Below are 23,156 nucleotides of genomic sequence, written 5' to 3'. Positions count from 1 at the left end.
TACTTTTCGCCAATTTTAGTATTCACAAATTCTCATTTTAGAAGGCCCATTTCCGTCTAAAGCCTTCAGAAGGGCCATATGTGACCACTTTTACATGTAGCCTGTCTAAAACTTTCAGAAGGGCCATATGGTTTGAAGGGAGACTTGTTGTTTAGTATTTTATACTCGTAAAAGTATTTCTTCAAGGTTTTGAAATTCTTGTTAAACACGCGACCAAAAAAAACAATCCCTCTTAAACTTTAAATAGGTCAAATAATACAAACAAGACCGAAGAAAGAACGCCTAGATAGAGAAATACTTGTGTCCTCCGGGAGGACGTCCTCCTTACACTCGAAAGGAGGATGACATTTTAACCTTGTGCGGTCTTCCGTCCAAAAACTTTGGTCCCGCCTATCCGGACCAATGAACACCTCCTATTGATAGAGGCACTTGAATTGAACTTCTACCAAAGATAACCTTTACGCTTGGAGCTATAGCTTAATGGTTATTATGTGGACGAAGAAATGGAAACATGATTACATGAACACCTCAAGGTTTTGAAAAATTTACACATACTGTCTTATTGAGCGTTGTATGATTGTATCTAACAAAAGATTCATTAGATAAAACCGTGTTTAATGCTTACAAAAAAAAAAAAAAAAAAAAAAAAAAAAAAAAAAAAAAAACTACACTGACGATTTGTCTAAGAAAGGATTTAGTTAATCATGATCTACAGACTATCAACCGCTGCTAACTGGATAGTCTAACATTACGTAGCAGTAAAAGTAAATACAGTCAAACAAAGTAAACATAATTAGCAGGTCCAAAATCATGATTTAAGTTCAGCAATATAGTGATCTAAGAAGCCAAGCTCTTGGAAGCAATCTCAAAAACATTCTCGGATAATCCATTACTGGACAAGATCTTTTCCAAATGAGCCTGTAATACACCATGACACCCTCGTCAATGCATCATAGTAATACCTAATGAAGATCAGTAATCTTAACATTCACCAAATTTATGAGTCTAGTTTACCTTTGCTAGGGTTTGCCGGGTCTCATCAAACTGCTTCCATCGAGAGAAAGCCGATACCATCCTCGAGGCCACCTACATAAAGTTGTGGAGTATTCTTAGGAGCACAAATTCTGATTTGTGACGGGTACTGTTCATCACAAGCTTGTGACCTCTCACAAGCTGCAAGTGGGAGAGCAAGTGGGAGAGGGATTGTGAGAGGTCACAAGCTTGTGACGGTCACAAGCGAGACCTTCTGTCCTAGGAGATAATGGACAATCTGCCTTGTACTGAGTTACACCTCAATACTTCTCCGTTTTATAAAATTGACTACTTATTAAGGAAAAAAAGGAATTTAACAAAATTAGATTTCCTAAGAATACAATTCCTTGTTTTTATTCATCAGTCGACATACCTGTGGATTTATTTTATCGAGCTGGACCACCAAATCTCCCAAGAATCTATATCCTGATCCATCCTTTGCATGGAAATTTACAGGGGACCCACAAAAGCCTCCAATCAATGAGTAAACCTATTTCACGGGAGATGAAATTAGAATCTTGAAAGCTTAAGTCGCTTGAATAATGGATGCATGATTTGAGTCTGTAGAATGAACCTTGTTTGGATTACGGAGGTCAAATGCAGGATGCTCCAAGAGCTTCTTAACATTTTCGACATTGCCTGGGATGTCCGATGTTGCTTGAAGCGCAAACCACTTGTTCACAACCTTTATTTTCAATAAGGGATAGGAGTGGGAGAGAAGACGATATAGTCAGCGCATATAAAACAAAGAGTTTTCCAGTCAAATTAAAAATTCTTTTCATGGTTTTACAATTATTTATCGTAAAACCACTTTAATCCCTAATATGTGACCACATACGGTTTTACCAACTCTTTTAATATTACCACGTTGTTTTAGCTACTGGTCATTTTAATGTTTTCAGCGACCCTTTGACTTTCAACTGTGAAACAATCTAATTCTAAGTTAATAGTAAGATTGTATTACAAGTTACAAGAAAGTGAGATACTAACTGCAGCAGCTGAATATGATTATACCAACAATGTTTCTCTGAAGCATGCTTAGAAATTTACGACAAACACAACAAAAATTTATTTAGGTGGTTGTCACTCACCAAAAAATCATTCTGCCACTTGTCATAGAAGTCAGACAAAACTTCATCGCGAATTCTACCAGGGTTCTGGGCAATAGCTGCCAGAGCTCCAAATTGATCAGTCATGTTTGTTGCTGTTCTATATTCATTCAGAGCAAGCGCAGCGCATTCCGAATCATCGAGAGATGCTATATATGCTGCAGTATAATCATAGATGGTTTATAGTTTCTTCTCAGTGCAATACAGTAGATCATTAAATCCCAAAAGTGATTACGGCATATAATGAGCAACTCACCAAGTGCAATGTTCTTTAGTGCCCGTCTAGCCATATTGCAATGGTCAAATTTGTATTGCTCGGAGCTCCTGTTTTCTTCAACCTGATAAGAAATCAGAAGCAGTCCAGTTCTCAGAAACTTCAGCACAATAATTGTCTAAACATTTTTCGTTTTGAAATATGATGGTATAAAGCAAAGTGAAGACTTGCTTTTCTTTGGTTTTGAAACATGATAAAACTAGCTTTGGCGTCCGGCCCTGCCCGGGCTACCTCTATTTACCATTTAAATTTTATTTTGTATGACTTGCCCAACTCATACATTTACCATTTATAGTATATCTTAAAATTATGATAAGATGGAAAATTTATCAACCAAATTATGAGACACATTTACTACTCCCGCTACTAACATTATTACATTTACTACATGCCCTATTAATACCATTACTTTCACTACCTCGCGGTTATTATTGTTACTCTTGACTACTCCCGCTATTTTTACAATTAAATTCACTATACCAATTAATTTTGGGTTAATTTATAAGAATAATCCGAACTTTAACTTAACTCAGAATACACCATACTATCGCCTCCCTTCTCTTGTATCAAATCCGGTAATCGGCTACCTATTTAGCAAGTTACCTTCCCTGATTCCTTTTAACCATACTATATCAGTTATCACCCAAACTCACCCACCTACCAAACTCTAATTTCTTACCATTATCACAAACACCATAACCGCCCTCATCCAACCGCTGCCAACGCCACAACCAGTCAACCACCGCCATACAAGTGCCGCCAGCACCACAACCAACAACATCGACCATAACGACACCACCCTAATGCGCACTCCCACCATTCTCTAGTTTGGATTATTCTTATAAAATAACCCATTAATTTTATTACAGATATATTTAAATAAATAAAAATGCTTTCCTTAAATCGATTAGTTACCTAATTGTTCATACTTTCTAGATTAAGGAGAACTATTATAATCTAATTATTTTTCTTAAGTTACTTTCCTAAATTTAATCAACTACGGAGTAATATTTAGGCTCTGTTTGGCAAACGGAAACAAACGGCGGAACCAGATTTACAATAGCAGATAACATTAGCAGAATACGGTTGGCATAACCATCGAATTAAATTAGCAGAATTAAGAAAACGTGTTTGGTAATTAGCAGATTATAGGACAAATCTACCATTTTCATGTATAAAATGAATATGCTACAATATGCTGCTAGTAGCAGCATATTCAAAAACAGTAAAACAGTAGATTATCTGAATATGCCATTAACCAAACACTTAAAATTAGTAGATTGATTGGTCAATCTACTATTTATGCCGGAATCTACTAATTTCACCTAATATGTTGTCTACCAAACAACGCCTTAGTACAGTTAAAATATATGAAAGACACATGTCAAGATTTTGAAGTAACCAAATATCATTGATTGAAGGCACTGGTTTCCAGTTTATATATATAGTACTCCCTCCAATTATTTTATTTTCTCCTCATTTGCTTTATTGCGGTCTCCAATACGGAACTTTGACCTTATTTTTCGACATCTATACGCAACTTTTTCTGGTCGAAATTTTTCTTCGTGAAATATGTTTTCATAAGTATAAATATTTTAGTTTTATATACAACTTTTTTATTCTCCAACATATTTATGGTCAAAGTTCGAAAACTTTGACATCCAAAAAGCAAATGGGAATAAAATATAAAATTGGAGGGAGTACTAGATTAGATAAAGCAAATGACACTGTAAAGTGACTCCAACTCTATTTTTTTTGTGAATTAGCTTCATTTCTAGGGAAAACAAAGACTCGCTAAACCAAATGCACTTGTTTTGATTGTGAAATACCAATCATTTAGTGCAACGCTTAATACAATTTTCATCATAGCCTTCATGAATAATCAGGAACAATGTATGTTACGTATAACACATTGGTAAGGTTGCATACATCTGGTCCCCAATCACCTCACAGCCTTATAGACTCGTAGGTGGAACCTTTACGCCACTAGGGACATAGGTAATATGGATTTGTTGTTGGCAATGAACTAAACATATAGAATCTAAATCACATAAGTCTTGAAGCGCACCGTGTGGATGAATTCAGCTTTTAGCTGCGAAGCAAGCTGCTTTCTCATGAAAGTTCGGACTGCATGAACAGCATCAGGATCCGCAACACGCATCACATCCATGATTTCCCCTTCACTAGGAAGAGTTACGGCCTTTGCAATGAATTCCTTTGAGGGATACAAAAAAAATATCAGCAAAATCCGGGTTATGCAGAAGAAATATGCACACTAAAGAAGAAGACAGTACTGAGTTCGGACTTTGTCCAAATTTTTGTCACCAAGAATGCTTTTGAATCCATTAACAAATTTTTGGTTTAAGTTGAGAGGCTTATTTTGCTGGAAATCATCAACTAAACTTAGCATCAACTTTCTTGCCAGTATTTGTCCAGCCTCCCAACTGCAATCATGAAAGCACACCCATCAGACATACACCGGAGTACATGACACTAATAATCACTAGATGACAAATTAATAATTACAGCATTAGCCATCTCCATGGGGTTTCAAGAAACCAAAATATTCTTCCTATAACACAGCAGAGCAAGTGCACACTATAATGGGCTACCTTATTTAATTAAAGGGTTAATGTGTTGGTCTCGCTTGTAAGACATCGTCAAATAAGTATTTGTGATATTTTAACATTCAAGTGTAGAGGTTTGCAGGCAACTTGCTTACATAATTAACATACCGGTTGAATTCATCTGAATCATGGGCAAGGAGGAAAAATAAGTCATCATCAGATAAATCAGATTCAAGACGGATAGGTGCACTGAAGCCTCTTAACAAAGAAGGAACTGGCCGCCCAGATAAACCAGAAAATACAAATTTTTCCTCTTTCTGCAAGAAAAAATAAAACAGAAGAATAAGACGACCGAAGACAAATACCAAAAATACGTGTATCAAGTAAATGTTGAACGCCGTAGCCACATGGCGAATGATGTTCTAGTGTTCTACATTGTTGATTTACCGCCTAATTTGAAAATGTTAGGAGTTAAATACCTCATAGTAAAGCAAATGAATGACAACAGGCGTTAAAAGCCACACATACTCAAGGATTTCTCCTCTACCAATGCTAAATGGAGCTAGAAAATAAGTCCAACCTTTGTTACACGTAGAACGGTTGTGTAGATTGAATGACCATTGGTAGACAACAATTCAATTTTGCCATCATGATGAACAGATGATAGGGGTATGTCCTTCCCGTCGGAGTCCAGCAAACCGATTGCAACCGGAATAAACATGGGCTCTTTCACAGATTGTCCTGGAGTTGGTGGTACCTCTTGGCTGCAATATTCCATTATTTGTCCACCAAACAAGAGGAGTTAGCAACAGTATAGCAGAGAATCAAAGAGTACAAAAGAAAGCCTGGATAACATATTTGTACCTGAAATCTAAAGTATATGTCTGCTTCTCGGCTTCATAAGATGAAGCTACTTTTACTCTGGGTGTCCCAGCTTGCGAATACCTTACATTTTAGTTATTTGTTAATCAAATAAATGGACAAAGACTTTCGAGTTAGCCTAGGATATACATCAATGACAGACTCACCAGAGTAAGAAATTGGAAAAATCAGTATCATTTGCATCTCTCATAGCAGAGTAGAAATCTTCACATGTTACCGCTTGTCCATCATGCCTCTTGAAGTACAAATCCATACCCTACAGTTGAGTGTGTACATGTTAAGATAGTATTACTGGCAGAATGGCACCATGAGAAACTGATGACCATCTGGGGTTTGATTTCTTTTAAAATAAAGAAAATTATTAAAACAAATAATTTCCTCAAAAGATACCTTACGGAATCCCTGGCTCCCCAGCAAGGTTTTATACATCCTGACAACTTCTGCTCCCTGTCAGTGGTAAAAAATAAAAAACCTCAACATATTATCAAACAAAAACATCTCTACTACAGTACCACAAATTCGTTTTAACTTTGCCCACTATTGGTGGAAGACAGAAGTTTGAACAGAAGTTGCACCTTTTCATACACCTGCAAAAGAACAGCGTGAAATAAGTCGTCGGAGCGAAAAGCAAATTTGTCTACTAGTAGAAAATGTGGTGTAAAGCAGTAAAGATACAGAATGATACCGTGACTACATTTTCCACCAGATATTGTACGTCAGGGCACAAGTCAGATCACAGCAGCAGTTAGTGACAGTGACGAAAATTCAGGAAATTTAATGGTAATCAACAACCAGCCAAAAATTACCAGTATAGAAATTGTCCATCTGCAAAAAGGAATATAACCATCATGAGCTGAGCTTAAACTTAAAGTATGACAAGCAGGGGCGGATTCAAAGGGGTTACAAAAAACCCATTATCTTAGTCTAGTTGAAGACGTAAGAGCCATAGCATCAGCATTGCGAGGTTAGCATGGTTTTTCAGATTACTTTCCATTTATTTTTCTCCATTTTGTTGGTTGGTCACTTCTTAAATATTGGGTTGTCAAGCTTTTTTTAATCAATACTGCGTAGTTTATTTTGTATTTGCCATACACAGGCATATAGCATTTAATGTGTTTCCATTTCCAATAGAGACAAAGACTCATCAATCTTTGGTTCTGAATTATGATGGAATAAAGAAAAATAGCTAAAGTGGCTGCGCTTTTTCTATTGTGAACTAGCAGTCCTTAGATGTACTTCTCGATGCAATTTTCATCCCGGGTCATTTGGAAACACTCTCTTTGTGGTTCTAGCGCTTTAAGGCTTCGTGCATCCGACTCCCCTTATCCCGTAATTTGCGGAGCCCTGGAGGCATTGGGGTAATGTTATTGTATAGCATTTTAAGCTTGTTAATTTCAGATAAACAAATTACCATAGTTTTGCTAATTGTCAATGTTAAATTTTAAAATACACGTACAAATTTATACATATCGTAGCCCTCATTTGATGCAATTCTCGACACGATTCCCAATTTGTGTCATTTCGAAACCGCCCCAATAACACGAGAAAGGTATGTCCAAGCAAACACCCCCTACCCTCCAATTTGCAGAGGCACTGAGGTAATGTTGTGGTGGTTGTACAAAATTAATACTAATATTAACAGGATAATAATTTAATATTTAAAAAAAACAAATTAATGTTTGTATCATTGATAGAAAAACATTTTGATGTTGGAAGAGAAGAAGAAAGCTACCTTAATGTAGGAGTGTGGGCGAACAGGATGAGCCATGGGACCAGCATCCTGAGAGATTAAAATTCAATTTCGGATGATGAATGAATGTCATTCTCATTAATTGTCAGATAAAAAAGCTTGAAAAATATCTGATACCAAGAGCACGCACCAATTAAGAGATAGGAATTTACCTGTGGGTATTGATAATTCCGAAGCGTTGAAACATCAGCAATCCGTTGTACACTGCGACTTCCCATGTCCGAAGAAAATTCCTATGCAAATGAAACTGGGATTAAGGAAGGAAATGACAGTACCTCCATGCCGACTATTAAGTATTAACCCATATAGAATACGTCAATACAATAGATTATATACCTGATCACGGAAAACAGTTAGTCCTTCCTTCAAGCTTAGCTGAAACCAGTCCCGACATGTTACTCTGCATGAGGTACAAGACAGAAAATCAATCAAATTCCAGGAAGGGAATGTACTGGCAAATTCTCATATGAGATGGTCCAATTATAAATTATCATGAGACTAATTAACATAATAGGGTAATTATTCCTTGATTTTAGTGTTTAACAGTTAATGCATATATGGGTATATGGGTTAGTCTCATATTATATAAATATGACACTATCAAACGACTATTTGTATGCAGGGAAGATATTGCTTAGTGTTTACCTGTTTCCAGTCCAGTTGTGGAAATACTGCGAAAAAGTAATGATCACAAACGCTTCAAGAATCAGTTAAGGCCAAGTCAGAAAAGGAATGTCATTGTAACATAAATCTCAACGCCTACCTCGTGACCAATCACTCCCAAAATTGCTGCATAATCTGCATCAGTAGCCGTCTCTGGAGATGCCAAAACTAGCTTGGAATTGAAAATCTGACAGAGAAAAACGATTTTAAGTTTCCAAATTCATACTGTATCAACGGCTTTTCATCAAGACAATCATTGTAAATGAGATTGGTTTCCAAAGACATACATTCAAACTCTTGTTCTCCATGGCTCCCCTACCAAGCACATCAAATAAGTTCAAGTCAGTTTACCAAATATAGTAAGACTTTGTTTTCTGTTTCGAATGGAGCCGAATACTCGCTAATGTTTACCTTTGGATTTTGAAATACGATGGAATAAATAAAAATAGCTCGCTAAATTGTCTACAACTTGTTAAATTGTGAAGCAAGAGTTGGTCGGTGCAACTCTTAAGGCAATTCATTTACTAACTTATATGGAGTCATTTTGGAGAAAACAAACTCTCCGCAAGGGTAAGAATGCGTAAATCCGATTTACCCATACCCTGTGATAGGCAGGGGCAGAGAGGAACATATTGAACTAAGAGAAGTGGAGGAGAGGAAAATGGAGGGATCAATTTACCCTCTTACAAACAAAATTAAAATGGCATTACTCCATTCTCCCCTCCTTTGTTTTCTCTCCTCTCCATCTCGTTTCTCTACCCCCTTCCCTCCTACTACAGTGCTATGGGCCTATGGTATCCAAACAAAGTAAAATTGAAATTATCCACTCAAGATAACTTACATATTGAAGTCTGGAACGGCGACAATATTAAATAGATCTAGGTCATACTCCAAGCCAAATACCTGAAAGAATGAGCACATGGGTTAAGAGTCAAGTTGACAAATTAGTTTCGGACTACCAGGCATACTTGAAAATTTTAGGAGCCCACATCTTCATCCCATTTCATCGCAGCCTTGAGAGAATACATGGCATGTGCTGTCTTTGGCAAGTCTTCGGAGGGGGTCCATATCCTAAGAGAAACTTCACGGCCAGAGCGAGTAATAAATGTGTCATCTCTGCTCTCCAGCTGGCCAGCAACCAAGGCAAACAGATAACATGGCTTTTTGAATGGATCCTCCCAAACAGCGAAGTGTTTGCCGTCCTATAGTAGAGAAAACAAGTTGACAAATCATAGTACATTCATTCCAAATTACTGTCCACACTTCACTTTAATGCAACAACCAATGTAAACTTTGACCATTAATTGAATCAAATATACATAAAGACATAATTTAAAAATCTTGTCTAATTTATTAATACAATTATTCTCATGTATCATTGATTAATTGTTGTAACTGCTTTTTACTTAGTGAGAACCTATTGGTCAAATCAACATCGTTTGACTGTCAAAGTCAAACGGGAACAATACAAACGGGATAAAGGGGGCAATAATACTACTGATATATGTACAGAGACTGTCATAGCCTAATTTGTTGAGCTCACCTCAATATCCCCTTGGCCAATGAGATTTCCATTTGATAGCAAGACTGGATACTTGGACTTCTCAGCTTCAATACGAACTCTATATTTTGCCATGATATCAGGACGGTCCTAATGATGCAACAACCACGCACCCCTAATGAATAAGCATCTCAATTATAACCGCAAAATCGACAAACCAATTCAATATTTGAAAGCAAACCTGAAAAAATGTTATTTTACGGAAACCCTCAGCTTCACACTGTGTGCAGAAATTTCCAGACGACTTATACAAACCCTGCGACAAAGAAAAGCACATTTAAGACATGAATAATGCTTTGCTTGACATACTTAATTTTTCGAAAGGGCCATTCGAAAGGGCCAAGTGTAACGGGGTGTAAAACGCGAGTAGCAACGAGGCACAAGTCGCAAGATGAAGCCTGAAGGCAGGCTCTCATGCAGAATTGCACACGATGTGCATTATTTTGCGCAAACAAGGTTATATTTGGGGCAAAGGAAAGCACATAGGAAAATACTAGAAGAAATAATATAGGAGTTGTGGTAGTGGACTCACTAGCAGCACCTTATAAAGGCGCATCTAAGACTATTCAAGGGGTTTTTGGTAGTGCCTCAGTGAACCTTGCGCCTGAGGCATGAATTTTCAAACTAAAATAAACGAACTAGATGCGTCATAACTCATAATACAAAGGGTAACCTTTACCTCCAAGGATGTGTTGTTATGGGGATAAATCTCAGTAACAATTTCCAATGTGAATGTACCACTTGGTGGCGATAGAAGTGTCAAGTGACGTGAATCCACATGAAATTCTCCCTCCTGAATAAAGCGAAGAAGAAGTAGGTTATAGAGGCTTCCCCAACTATGATACTTCAACATACTAAACATACAGAAGAAAGAGAGCGAAAACTAACCCTTTGTTTTAAGACACAAAGAGAAAAAAAGAGGGGAGGGGACAGACAGACGGGTGGACAAGAGAGTGACGCGGAAGGGAGTTGAAATGTAGCAAAAGAGTCCTCCCTGCATTTCTCTCCCTTCCAAATCCATTCAACCCTACTTGCTAACCAAACAATGGAATTTGTTCTCCTTCTTTTCCCTCCGAACCCTTCCATCCAAACAAAGAGTAAAAATGATAACTACTGCTACTAAGAAATTTTGTAGGTTAAAGAAAAATACTACCTTACCTTTAACTCAACCCCATTAACTTTAATGGAGATTAGCTTTAAATCACTGCCAACCAAAACCAATGGAGAAGGGGAAGAACCTGACATTGAGGAAAGTAGCTTAGCATCTCTAATTCAGCATTTAAACGAAAGCGCACAAAGAAAATAAAAGCAGACACAAAAATACCTTCATTTGCGGGGAAGACAGTAATTGTAGAAAATACATGGGTCTTCTCTTCGTCCAACAAAAATTTCAAATCCACCTTTAGCAAGAGATTTAGTAAAAAGTCAGCTCAAAGAACTCACAGCTAAACAAGTCAAATAAATGCAAACTACCACATAAACAACTCCAACAACCCAGTATAAATAGCAATGTTTGTAAGGACAAGCAAAGTACATACAGTATCAAAATAGTAATCTGGCTTCTTGTAGTCCCTCAGGAAAATTTCTTTAGGTGTATCCATATTCAATTCTTCAGCTTCCGTTAGCAATGGTTCAGTTACAACGGAGCAGATAAGCCTTCTATTGACTTCCTTACTCCTCTAAAGCAAAAAGAAAAAGTAACACGATATTAAGAAGGTTAAATAACATAGCAAACAAATACCCCCTCTATACCATTGTTATCGTCTTCAATTGACTTTGGTGGTCAAATGATGGCGACTTTGACTGATGTTCATTGAACAATAGGCCATAGTTACAGCTTTCTAATAATGGTTAAATATGAATACAGGTGTTTGGATAAATTTTACCTTGTATCTACATATATTTAGACACTAAATAAACTTGGGATGGCGGTCGTACACAATACAGGAAACACTGGCAAAGTGAGAATAACCACCAAGTCATAGTCAGTTACTCCCTCCGTCCCGGTCAATGGTTGTCCTTTGGTTTTGGCACAAAGACCAAGGAAAGATGAGGGGGTCAATTATTAAATGACAAGTGGACTAAATTGAGTGTGAATGAACAAATTACTCATCAAATGAATTACTAAAATAGAAAGAACAACAATTGACTGAGACTGAGCCATCACAAAATGGAATAGGACAACAAATGACCAGGACAGATGGGTACAAGTTAAAGCGAAAAAAGAAGAAACTTACATATAGGGATGAATAAGGGAAGTGATGGGTCCTTTGTGAGGCAGCCTAAAACCATTATCAAACCATGTTTAATGCGAGAAATATGAGGACAGAACTTGAACGGAAATCGGACAATCACGCTTGACAAATAACAAGTAGAAAGACATTTAATGCTAACCATCAAAAAACAAACAAACCTTGAAACTAGAAAATCTAGTATATGTAGAGGGACACCTAACTAGAGGTTGAACTGGTGCTAATCGACAAATACCTTGGAACTGCAATAACACAAATAACATCGAATTCGACAAAAATGGTGATTACATAGCATTATAAAGATAAAAGCATAAGAAAAGAGGATAAGATAATCACAGGAGAAGATGAAAGCAATCCCAAAATACTTGTACTGGGTATAACTCCACCTCTGCAACTGCAAGCTAAAACCAGACGAGCCATTCCCACTTAAATTTATACTACTACTACTCTATATAACACCAACCAACTTGGAATTATTACTCTCTAATACGAGAAAATGAAAAATTAAATGAAAATGTAGATGAAAAGGTGAAATAATACTTAAACCCCAGATTGAATATCTACAAGAAGATAAAATAAGGTGTTACTTTCTATATTTGGATAACTATTTGATTTACCCCCCAACTAAATTACAATCAAATTCAATGGGTGTTTGAAATTTTACCTATCAAGGACTTTATTATCGATCGAATCTACTCACTCTGAAATTGATCAAATTTAAAGATCTATGACTTTGGGACAAAGCAAAGAAATCATTTCTATGACGGGAGCAAAAGAGTAGGGGATATCACTGGGTCGGGTTTTGGTGGATCTCGCCCGCATTCGCCCCGATTTGAACGGATGCGGATAATGATTTGATGGATGATAGGTAGGGATGGCAATGGATCCAGGATCCGCTCCAGATCCGCAGGATCCGACCCGCACGGATCGGATATGGATCCTAATATTTGGGACCCGTTGAATATGGATCGGATATGGATCCATTACTTATAAGGCGGATATGGATCTGGATCTCAGCACTCAGATCCAAATCCGATCCGCATACCCGTTTTCAATTAAAAAAAAAAACAAATTATCAAATTACTCATTTACTTATTTCACAAGTCATAAGCTTATAGTATAAAAAAATAAAAGTTGGTAGTGCATGACGTAACTTAATGATTGTTACTAGTTATGCCACTTAATTTGGCCACTGACATTGAATTTCGTAGACTTTATGCCACTTCGTAGTTTTAAAAGATGGAGTTGAAATGTTATTGTGTGTATAATATGTCACTGATCTAGTTTATTATTGGCACAGTTAATATCGCATGTGTAGTTCGTGTTACTTAACTTATAACACTATTGTGTTTGTTGTTTATTTTGATATTGTCTAAGATTCAAATAGGATCCAGATCCGACCCGGACCCGTCGGATATGGATTTGGATCTGAGAAAATTTGACCCGTCGGATATGGATCGGATCTGGATCCAATGTGAAAAATGCGGATCTGGATCTGGATCTAGCTGGATCCGGTCCAGATCCGGTCCGTTGCCATCCCTAATGATAGGCGATGAGTTGTTAACAAAAGCGTTTGTCGTCGTTCGTGCGGCTGGTGCGGGTATCACTTATTACATAAGACGCGCCCCATACCCACCTCGCCCCACACCCACCCACTCCTCATGTCCCCGCTTCGCTTATACCCGCCTTATCCATCTCCGCCCCACTTCTTTATACCCTACTCTTGTATCACAAATAGTATAACTAGTGTTGATATCCGACTCCGCCCGAACTACCTAAATTTACCATTTAACATTTATTTTATTTTAAAAGAAACTAGTTTTAAACCCGTGCAAATTGCACGGGTATGTATTTAGGTCAGTATGAATGTTTTTTAATGAATATTTTAATTTGAATTTCTATTATAATTATAACGATTATAAATCATGATCTACATGATTAATGTTTACACATGTTTCAAAGACGTGTTCAAATGCAATGGTTTACGCTAAAAAACGTAATATACTATTATAAATACAATTTGCAAATATAAAATACTTTACAAACCGAATAAAGAAAAAGAATTTGAGAATCTACTTTAACATACGCAAATTATTCTAAAAATTGGAAAATTTCATGATAGACTATATCTTGTTTCTCCATATGTGGACCAATATCTCCCTCAATTAAAGCCGCTAGCTCCGAAACTGTTGGAAGATTGTAAGTTCTTCCATCACTTGATCTTCTCAAAATAAGTTTGATACTCACTTCACTGTCTGTATTTGCAGTCAGTCTATCCATAACCATCCTAAACGTCTTTGCAATCGTATTGTGACGGTCGATCATATTTTCTAACAATCGTATAATCTCGTCATTGAACCTTGATGTATCGCCTGGACTACATTTTTATAATCAAATTATTCCCTCTGGAAAAAAAAAATTGACAAGAAAAAAAGATAAGTATTACTTAAAGAAAATGCATTTACCTAATGGCATTTTTACGATTGCGAACTTCCTCTTCGGTGTCGTATATGTACAATTGACAGAACTTAGGCCTTGCCTCTGCAGCCAGTACCAAAGTACCTATCCGATGACAATTTTGACCTCACATCCTAAAAGTGTACGATCCTCTACCTTGATTGATGGAATGATCGATTTTACCACCCATAGAAATGAAGGAGAACATCGAGTTATAAGCTCTAATGTTTTGGACCGTATAGTCGTATTTTGTAATAGGACCACTAATATAGTCGTATTTTGTTTACTTAGAAGTGACCGACTCACATGAAAATTGAACCCATGCAATTGGACCCATAATGTTGGCCCAAATACGTTTCTATTGGACCCAATACAATAAACCGACCCGAAATGAAAAAAAAAACCTAAGCTAATGTTTATATACCCACCATTCCCCTCAAACCCTATTTTATTTCGTCTACTCTTACACTCTGCCTCCCTATTCTCTCTCTCACACACACACACTCTCTCTTGTTGACACTCTCTAATCCTCACTTGCATCAACAACCTCGTCGTCGATCTTCTTCAACATGTGATGGCCAATCTCTCATGAAATAAGTCCTCCTCTCATCATTCTCATCAAATCCGGAGATGTCGACAATATCAAGGATGCTTGGATTAATACTGTACTTCTTAAGCAAAATTAAGTTTCAAAAGTCTGGTATGTTAACCTTTAATCCCATATTTTCTTTATTCATCACATAAATCTTGTTGTGAATGAATTAAGTTTTGGATTTCTTTCATTTCGGACAATTAGTATGAACTTAAACTTAAGAAAGATATTTGTCTATAAAAAATTTGACCTTATTTTAGATCAAAAAATTGACATGTAATTGATGATCTAACATATTTTGTAACACCCTCATACACCAAGGTGCCTTACCAAGACCACCTAATGCATGAGAGTGCTACCATCTCGGTTTCCCGATGCAATTAATATCAAATAGACCATAAAAGAACGTACTTTAAGTAAATAGTTTAAGTGAATACATTAAAACTCAAAAACTGTAAAGTGTGATACAACTGTTCCAAATCCAAAAACCAAATAAAGTAAATGTAAAGTTCGATAACACAGCGGAAGACTTCTAATAGACTCGTGGTGACTCATGCCCAGCTAATCCCTTGCGCATCCAAATCATACCTGCTCAATAACTGTTCATCATCCCCGAATGGATCACCACAGTTTTTAAAACAATTAAACGGGGTCAGTTACTGATTACACAATTTAAGATAATACAACAACAACAACAATACACACAATCCTCCAACACCGTCACATCTGTAATACCCCGTATTTTATATAATAAATTAAATGGATATTATATAATAAATTAAACGGATATCATTATATATTAATTATTATCAATTTTATATTGCCAATTAAGCCGGGTAAATTATTGAGTCGATAATTTCATTAAGTTATTTTATTTAACTCGCGTCGTATCGAGCTAAGTTAATTGAGTCGGTTTTATATAGAATTCGAATTGTGAGCTGGCCCATTGAGCTGGCCCATTATCTGTTCAGCCCATTTAACCCTAAGCCCATTAACCATAACCCTAAACCTAATTAACCTAATCACTACTCTAATCATTTCCCTCAACCCGCCTCCCTCACGCCTCCTCCTTTTTCCGATCCAATCTCAAGCCTCACGCAATTCGAGAGAGAGAGAGAGTGGGCGTGACGACGACGCAGCAGGGGAGGAGCTTAGAGTGTTTGTCGACGACCTAGGGTGGCTATGGTGGCGGTGGTGGTGACGGAAAGGTAAGAGTACAACCTCTGTTCTCTGTTTTTCGAATTGATGTCGGGTTTTTGGTTGGGGTTGCGTGTCTTGTTGAGGCAGTGTTAGTGGTTGTTGACGGGGTATGGGGAAAGGGTGGTTAGTGACGAGGTCAGGGGTGGTGGTTAGGGTGGTTCTTGGTGGTGATGGTGGCCGTGAAAGGCGACTTTGACAGGGGGTACACATGGGTTTCGAGATGCGGTTTCCGGGGAGTTTAGACGGGGGGTTTTGGGTGGCACCACCGTGGACTAGGGGGAGGTCGAAACGGTGGTGCTAAGTGGTCGGTGTTCGTGGGTTGACGGCGAGTAGGGCGGTGGTTGTTTGCGAGTCTAGGTAATAGTTGCGGTGGTTGCAGGAGGAGAAACACGGGCGTTTGGTGAGGTTTGGCGGTGAACCAGGCCAAATGACGGCCGTGGTTCACCTCGCCGGCGGGAGTCGACCCTCGTGGGGGTGGTCCTGGGTGGTTGGGTCGGTGTGGGGGATCGGGTGGTGGTCATCACGGCCCGTGGTGGCGCATGGTGGTTTGGTGAGCGCGTGGGAAGGGGGTGATGTTGTTAACGGGTTGTTTTAGTGTTTGAAACGGGTTTTCATAGTTTAATCATTATATTTCGTTAATGGGTCGCATTCTTAATTAATTAATATAATTCCCGTGTCATTAAATAATTGAGTTAAGTTAATTTCCGAGTTATTTAATATAATTTGAGTCGGGATTGTTCGAGTTGTTCAAGTGTTGATTCGTTTCATCACATAATTCGTTTAAACCTCTAATTATCGTTTTGGTTTGAGTTCCGAGTTATTTAAAATAAAATAATAATTAATAATGACTAATTAATTAAAGACGGGTCTTTGAGTCGGGTTTGTTAAAAGAGAAAAGTTACTATATCGGGAAAGTTTCCACTTTGGGAGATTTCTATATTTAGTAGTTAATAATTATAAATATTATAATTGTTTTAGGTGACGGATTCGTGAAGGATCGATAATCAAATTCATTGCTTTATTTCTGGACTGCTTAACTGCTTAATTGGATTTGCTGGCACTTGAGGTAGGGAAATACACTTGACCTATTATCGTTGTTGCTGAATTGTGTTGACTTGATTCGTGGTTGTTGAATTACGTTATGAATCATATACGGGAAGGTGATTGACTGCATTGATCGTGTTGAGGTTGTTATCACAACATTCGTTAGCTGGCATGATTTCATTCATTAATATACATATTGTGTTGCATTATTACTGTTGAGCATTTCATATGCATTGGAGATGGAGGATGGTGTAGGAGTGACGATGTTGAGATACAATGTGAATCGTGATAAGGCCCAGGCGGGTTCTGCAGACTTGCCCTGGTGTCCTCAACAAGGAGCCGGATCGGCTACGGTCGATATATATAGTCTACCGGGGATCGGTATGGCTGGGTTGTCCGGGTTATGAGATATGAGAAATGAGATATGAGATACGAGTTGAGATGGAGATGGAGGTGACAGAGGATCATGCATATTATATTTTGTTGTTTAATTGTTTTCCCTACTCAGCTTCGTGGCTGACCCTGTGTATTCGTGTACGCCTGTGATGATCCAATTATTGGAGAGCAGATTGACAGGTATTTCAGAGACTGATAGGAGCTGGCCGGGAAGAGAGCTTGGATGACGGACTTAGTGCCTAGCCCACCTTAGTCTTATTAGTAGTTTTATCAGACTTCATCTTTTGTTCATATTTTTGGAGGCTTTGTTATAATTCCAGTTGTAATCTCACTATAAGCATTTAATAAAGTACTGTGTTCTTTCCTTTGTTATCTACTGCCTCGGGTTTCCGAGATGGTAACACCGCCATTTATCTGAGAAGTCCTAGTTCAGGCCCTTAAATAAATGGGGGTGTTACAAAGTGGTATCAGAGCGAACGATCCTCAGGCCTAAACCAATGAACCCAATGAACATAGGAAGAGTCTAAATAAAATGAACCCCGGGATAGAACTGTTAGGAGCACACTAAGGTAAGGTATGAGTTAGGGGCCCCCTCACACCGAACCAGGCTGCCCTCTCTCGTTTGACCCGAAACCCCGAGTGTATATGAGAGAAAGGGTAGAAAAGTTGCATAAGGTTGAACCTGAAATTCCTATATCGTTACCTAAGTGTTAATTGATGGATACATTGATTGTTGCATAATCGAGTTGATATATACCTTGAGACCCATATATTCTAACCCTTCTGCAGGTCAACGCTGCGGTAAGTATTCTGTATGAATGATGTGATGATAACACTACTATGACTAAGTAATATGCGGTTATGTGATCCCAAAGCCATGCTAGTATAGTAATGTGATAGTAATAAGAAACACTGTTGAATTGCATGTTTTTAGTCATAGCAATCATGATTAGACGTAAGGAGTAGATCGTGATGCGAACGATTCTATGGGGTAGATTTTACGAAGTACACAAAATATCAGATTTCGGTTAGAATGGGTTAGTATCGATAGTATAGTTGTAAGAATTGGGGCATAGGGAATGAAAGACTTAGTCTTTGAAACTCGTTTTGTTTGATGTTACTCTCTAATTGAACTTACTCGCCATTTCTTTTACGTTTCTCGCCTATCGATGAAAATTGTATGAGAGATAGCCTCGTGAGTTAGTGTTCATTTGACGTTGGTTCCATGCTTATATGATATACAGATTAGGAGTAATAAATACTTTAGTGAACTGTGGTTAGGAAGTTCCCGTGCAGTGATGTTTGACCAATGACTTTATAAAAACCTCATTTAAATTGTATTAATAATTTTTACATAATTCCAACTCCATCGATCAAAAGAGTCGCATATGTTTGCAAATTAATAAGCCACGAAAAATCTTGATGTTTCAATATTAAATGATATATTTTACAAAGCGACCCAAGTTCGGACCAATAGTCATCACATGTTTGTTTGGACCAACTGAGTTGTAAAATTCTTTAAAAATGGAATTCTTGTGCTTTAGACCTAATTCTTTTTCCCCCTGTGTTTTTAACTCACCGTGTTTTATAAAAGTAATATGAATCAAGTTTTAATCGAGCAGTTATTTATTCGTGATTTTTGGAAGTTACAACGTAAACCAAAACATTTAAAATGTGCGTTCTATGTTAGGTTTTCATACAGTTGTTTGATTAATCCACGAGCCTTAGTAATGTAAATTTATAATGTTTTATATGACAATAGTAGCACGCATGTTCAGTAGTTAGGTATCTTAATCAGTGATAAAACTTAAGTTTAGTCGATAACATTATTGGCATGATAATATGAGTAAAATTGAATAAGCTTATTTAAATTGATTTCTAATCAAGGATGAAATATGTTATACGAGTCCAGTTGTTTGCATATTTTATATACATTTGGCATGTTGTAATATTTTATATCATATTTGCATAGTGGTCGGATATATATGAATAATAAAACTATATCGTCGTACCTAAGTAAAATTGATGGCGTTAAAAGCTAAGGTGATTGTCCTAATATACTCGCATGAATGATTATAATAATTATGTTTAAATGTTTACACATGGATGGTAGTAATGATCGTGTCTAAATGTCCACCCATATAGGATGTCATCTGAGTTTAAAGACTTTCATGTGAGTCGGTGTGCCTATAGTATATTTATTACTTACATTGCATTAAATTATTTCAGTTAAACCTAAAACCTATAACATGAAAATAAACAGTGTTGTTAATTCTTAGTGGATATGTTCATCATTATATCGTCATAAAATACTAAAGGGATTCTTGCAATTGTAGGAGCATGATATAAAGGAAATTGTTTGATATAATACGACGATTGGTATAACTAGATTCTCGAGTCATCACTATCAATTATATTTTAATAAAGATTGTTTATGATAAATATATTAGCAATTATAATGGGATAACCCTTCTATGATTCACATGATATGCGTTGGTTTAAATGATAGTCATTATAGTTACGTTTAGTTGAGCCGTGAATATAACTGAGTAAAGAAGTGCAATTAAAATCCTGATGATTGAGGTAATAGTCGTGCATTAATAAAGATAGGACTGAAATGAATAAGATGAACCTGTAAATTACGATATATGAGTCGACACCTAAGCTGGTTTTGTTTAAAGGAATTAAATTAAGTCTATCTGACTTTGAGTTCGTAGTAAGCTGTAAATGGATTCTATGGACGACTCTGTTATAAGATCTATAATTAGGAAAGTTATTCACCGTCCAGTATGAAAGTAAAGGTTTTGAAAATGAAGTTAAATGTTGTCGTTGTCATAGATCATATGTTGTTACTTTTATCGGGAAACATGTTTTCAGAGGTGATATCGTGCAAACAATTTTGATAATTTAAAATATGAATTATGAGTATGTTGGTGATTGCTTAAATTCATCGGCCTAATTCGTGACCTAAACCAGTGAGTGAGTAAAATGGTTGTACGGACATGTCAATGAGATCCTGTGATTGGGAGGGATAGCAGTGGTAGATCTGTTTCTGTGATATGTTTACAAATGTGAGAAGTTTTAAATTGTTTTGTTGATTCTGCTCTCGCTCGTTCATAGTCTATAATTGATCATCAAATTCGTTTAGTTGTGAAACCGTGTAAACCTTGGTCCCTTTCTTGTTGGTCTTTTAGTCTGATGTTGTGTTTTAAGTTAAGCATGAGCTAAGTAATAAATGTTACTTGTTGACAATCAGTTAATTCCATAATAAAACCTTGTTTCGACTTTAATGTTAATGCGCAATATCTTATCGTGTGTTCTTTCCTGTTACATGTGGTTGATAGTGATTTTGTTGCATATGTATATGAAAGTGAAAAGAGGTTACGAGGACGTAACCATATTTCTAGTCGGGTAGGATTGTAAAATCTTAATGCTTAATTTGCACTTGTTTGTAGGTTATAGTTGACCAAGTTGATGTTAGTTGTGGGGTACCTATGCAAATGAGTTTTATACGTTTTATTCCTACCTCTGTTAGCTGGTTGATGTGTAAAAGGAGAGTGTGATTAAACTACTGGTAATGTGTTATGAGTTAGCCTATGAGCTGAGTTATGGTTACGGGAGATACGTTGCGGTCCAGTGCGACCATGGTTAATGAGTTTATGTTGAGTTTGAGATCGGAAATTGAGATGGAAAGAAGATGGTGTTCTCAGATGATTATATAGTGTTATACATTTGTGTTCGCAGGTAATTATTAGTTGTAGTTAATTGGATTAAGAAATGATGAGTTAAACTTCGGGACGAAGTTTATTTTTAGGAGGGCAGAATGTAACATTCCGTATTTGTTACGTTTAATTGATGAGTCAAAAGTGTGTTAACCGTGTTAGAATCGCGTGACGTCCGTAAGTACGATATACAATACCATTTTGAGGTTTGGGTATGGGAGCGAACTTCGGGACGAAGTTCATTTTAAGGGGGGAAGACTGTAATACCCCGTATTTTATATAATAAATTAAATGGATATTATATAATAAATTAAACGGATATCATTATATATTAATTATTATCAATTTTATATTGCCAATTAAGCCGGGTAAATTATTGAGTCGATAATTTCATTAAGTTATTTTATTTAACTCGCGTCGTATCGAGCTAAGTTAATTGAGTCGGTTTTATATAGAATTCGAATTGTGAGCTGGCCCATTGAGCTGGCCCATTATCTGTTCAGCCCATTTAACCCTAAGCCCATTAACCATAACCCTAAACCTAATTAACCTAATCACTACTCTAATCATTTCCCTCAACCCGCCTCCCTCACGCCTCCCTCCTTTTTCCAGATCCAATCTCAAGCCTCACGCAATTCGAGATAGAGAGAGAGAGCGTGGGCAGTGACGACGCAGCAGGGAGGAGCTTAGAGTGTTTGTCGACGACCTAGGGTGGCTATGGTGGCGGTGGTGGTGACGGAAAGGTAAGAGTACAACCTCTGTTCTCTGTTTTTCGAATTGATGTCGGGTTTTTGGTTGGGGTTGCGTGTCTTGTTGAGGCAGTGTTAGTGGTTGTTGACGGGGTATGGGGAAAGGGTGGTTAGTGACGAGGTCAGGGGTGGTGGTTAGGGTGGTTCTTGGTGGTGATGGTGGCCGTGAAAGGCGACTTTGACAGGGGGTACACATGGGTTTCAGATGCGGTTTCCAGGGGAGTTTAGACAGGGGGTTTTGGGTGGCACCACCGTGGACTAGGGGGAGGTCGAAACGGTGGTGCTAAGTGGTCGGTGTTCGTGGGTTGACGGCGAGTAGGGCGGTGGTTGTTTGGCAGAGTCTAGGTAATAGTTGCGGTGGTTGCAGGAGGAGAAACACGGGCGTTTGGTGAGGTTTGGCGGTGAACCAGGCCAAATGACGGCCGTGGTTCACCTCGCCGGCGGGAGTCGACCCTCGTGGGGGTGGTCCTGGGTGGTTGGGTCAGTGTGGGGGATCGGGCTGGTGGCTGTCACGGCCCTGTGGTGGCGCATGGTGGCTGGTGAGCGCGTGGGAAGGGGGTGATGTTGTTAACGGGTTGTTTTAGTGTTTGAAACGGGTTTTTCATAGTTTAATCATTATATTTCGTTAATGGGTCGCATTCTTAATTAATTAATATAATTCCCGTGTCATTAAATAATTGAGTTAAGTTAATTCCCGAGTTATTTAATATAATTTGAGTCGGGATTGTTCGAGTTGTTCAAGTGTTGATTCGTTTCATCACATAATTCGTTTAAACCTCTAATTATCGTTTTGGTTTGAGTTCCGAGTTATTTAAAATAAAATAATAATTAATAATGACTAATTAATTAAAGACGGGTCTTTGAGTCGGGTTTGTTAAAAGAGAAAAGTTACTATATCGGGAAAGT

At 37.5% G+C, this 23,156-nt stretch overlaps 1 protein-coding gene across 1 annotated transcript; it reads right to left on the bottom strand.

The window, feature by feature from the left end:
• Nucleotides 1-534: 534 nt before the first annotated feature.
• LOC141653772 (puromycin-sensitive aminopeptidase-like) lies at nt 535-12,736 on the bottom strand. Its single transcript, XM_074461618.1, has 33 exons — nt 12,427-12,736; nt 12,252-12,332; nt 12,076-12,120; nt 11,377-11,517; nt 11,163-11,238; nt 10,997-11,076; nt 10,518-10,631; nt 10,020-10,094; nt 9,821-9,928; nt 9,267-9,479; nt 9,119-9,180; nt 8,565-8,592; nt 8,378-8,464; nt 8,260-8,285; nt 7,951-8,014; nt 7,767-7,847; nt 7,597-7,644; nt 6,671-6,689; nt 6,550-6,554; nt 6,440-6,451; nt 6,255-6,311; nt 6,011-6,120; nt 5,847-5,927; nt 5,563-5,746; nt 5,151-5,299; nt 4,721-4,859; nt 4,484-4,630; nt 2,398-2,479; nt 2,124-2,299; nt 1,607-1,717; nt 1,406-1,522; nt 1,015-1,086; nt 535-918 (listed from the first exon to the last, which is right to left on the bottom strand). The coding sequence occupies exons 1-33, from the start codon at nt 12,508-12,510 to the stop codon at nt 838-840; spliced, it is 2,955 nt and encodes a 984-aa protein (XP_074317719.1). The 5' UTR covers nt 12,511-12,736; the 3' UTR covers nt 535-837.
• Nucleotides 12,737-23,156: the final 10,420 nt, after the last annotated feature.

This window comes from Silene latifolia, chromosome 4 (assembly GCF_048544455.1).
Source record: "Silene latifolia isolate original U9 population chromosome 4, ASM4854445v1, whole genome shotgun sequence".
In the NCBI taxonomy this organism is placed as follows: domain Eukaryota; kingdom Viridiplantae; phylum Streptophyta; class Magnoliopsida; order Caryophyllales; family Caryophyllaceae; genus Silene; species Silene latifolia.
This window is presented reverse-complemented; position numbering and strand designations above follow the sequence as displayed.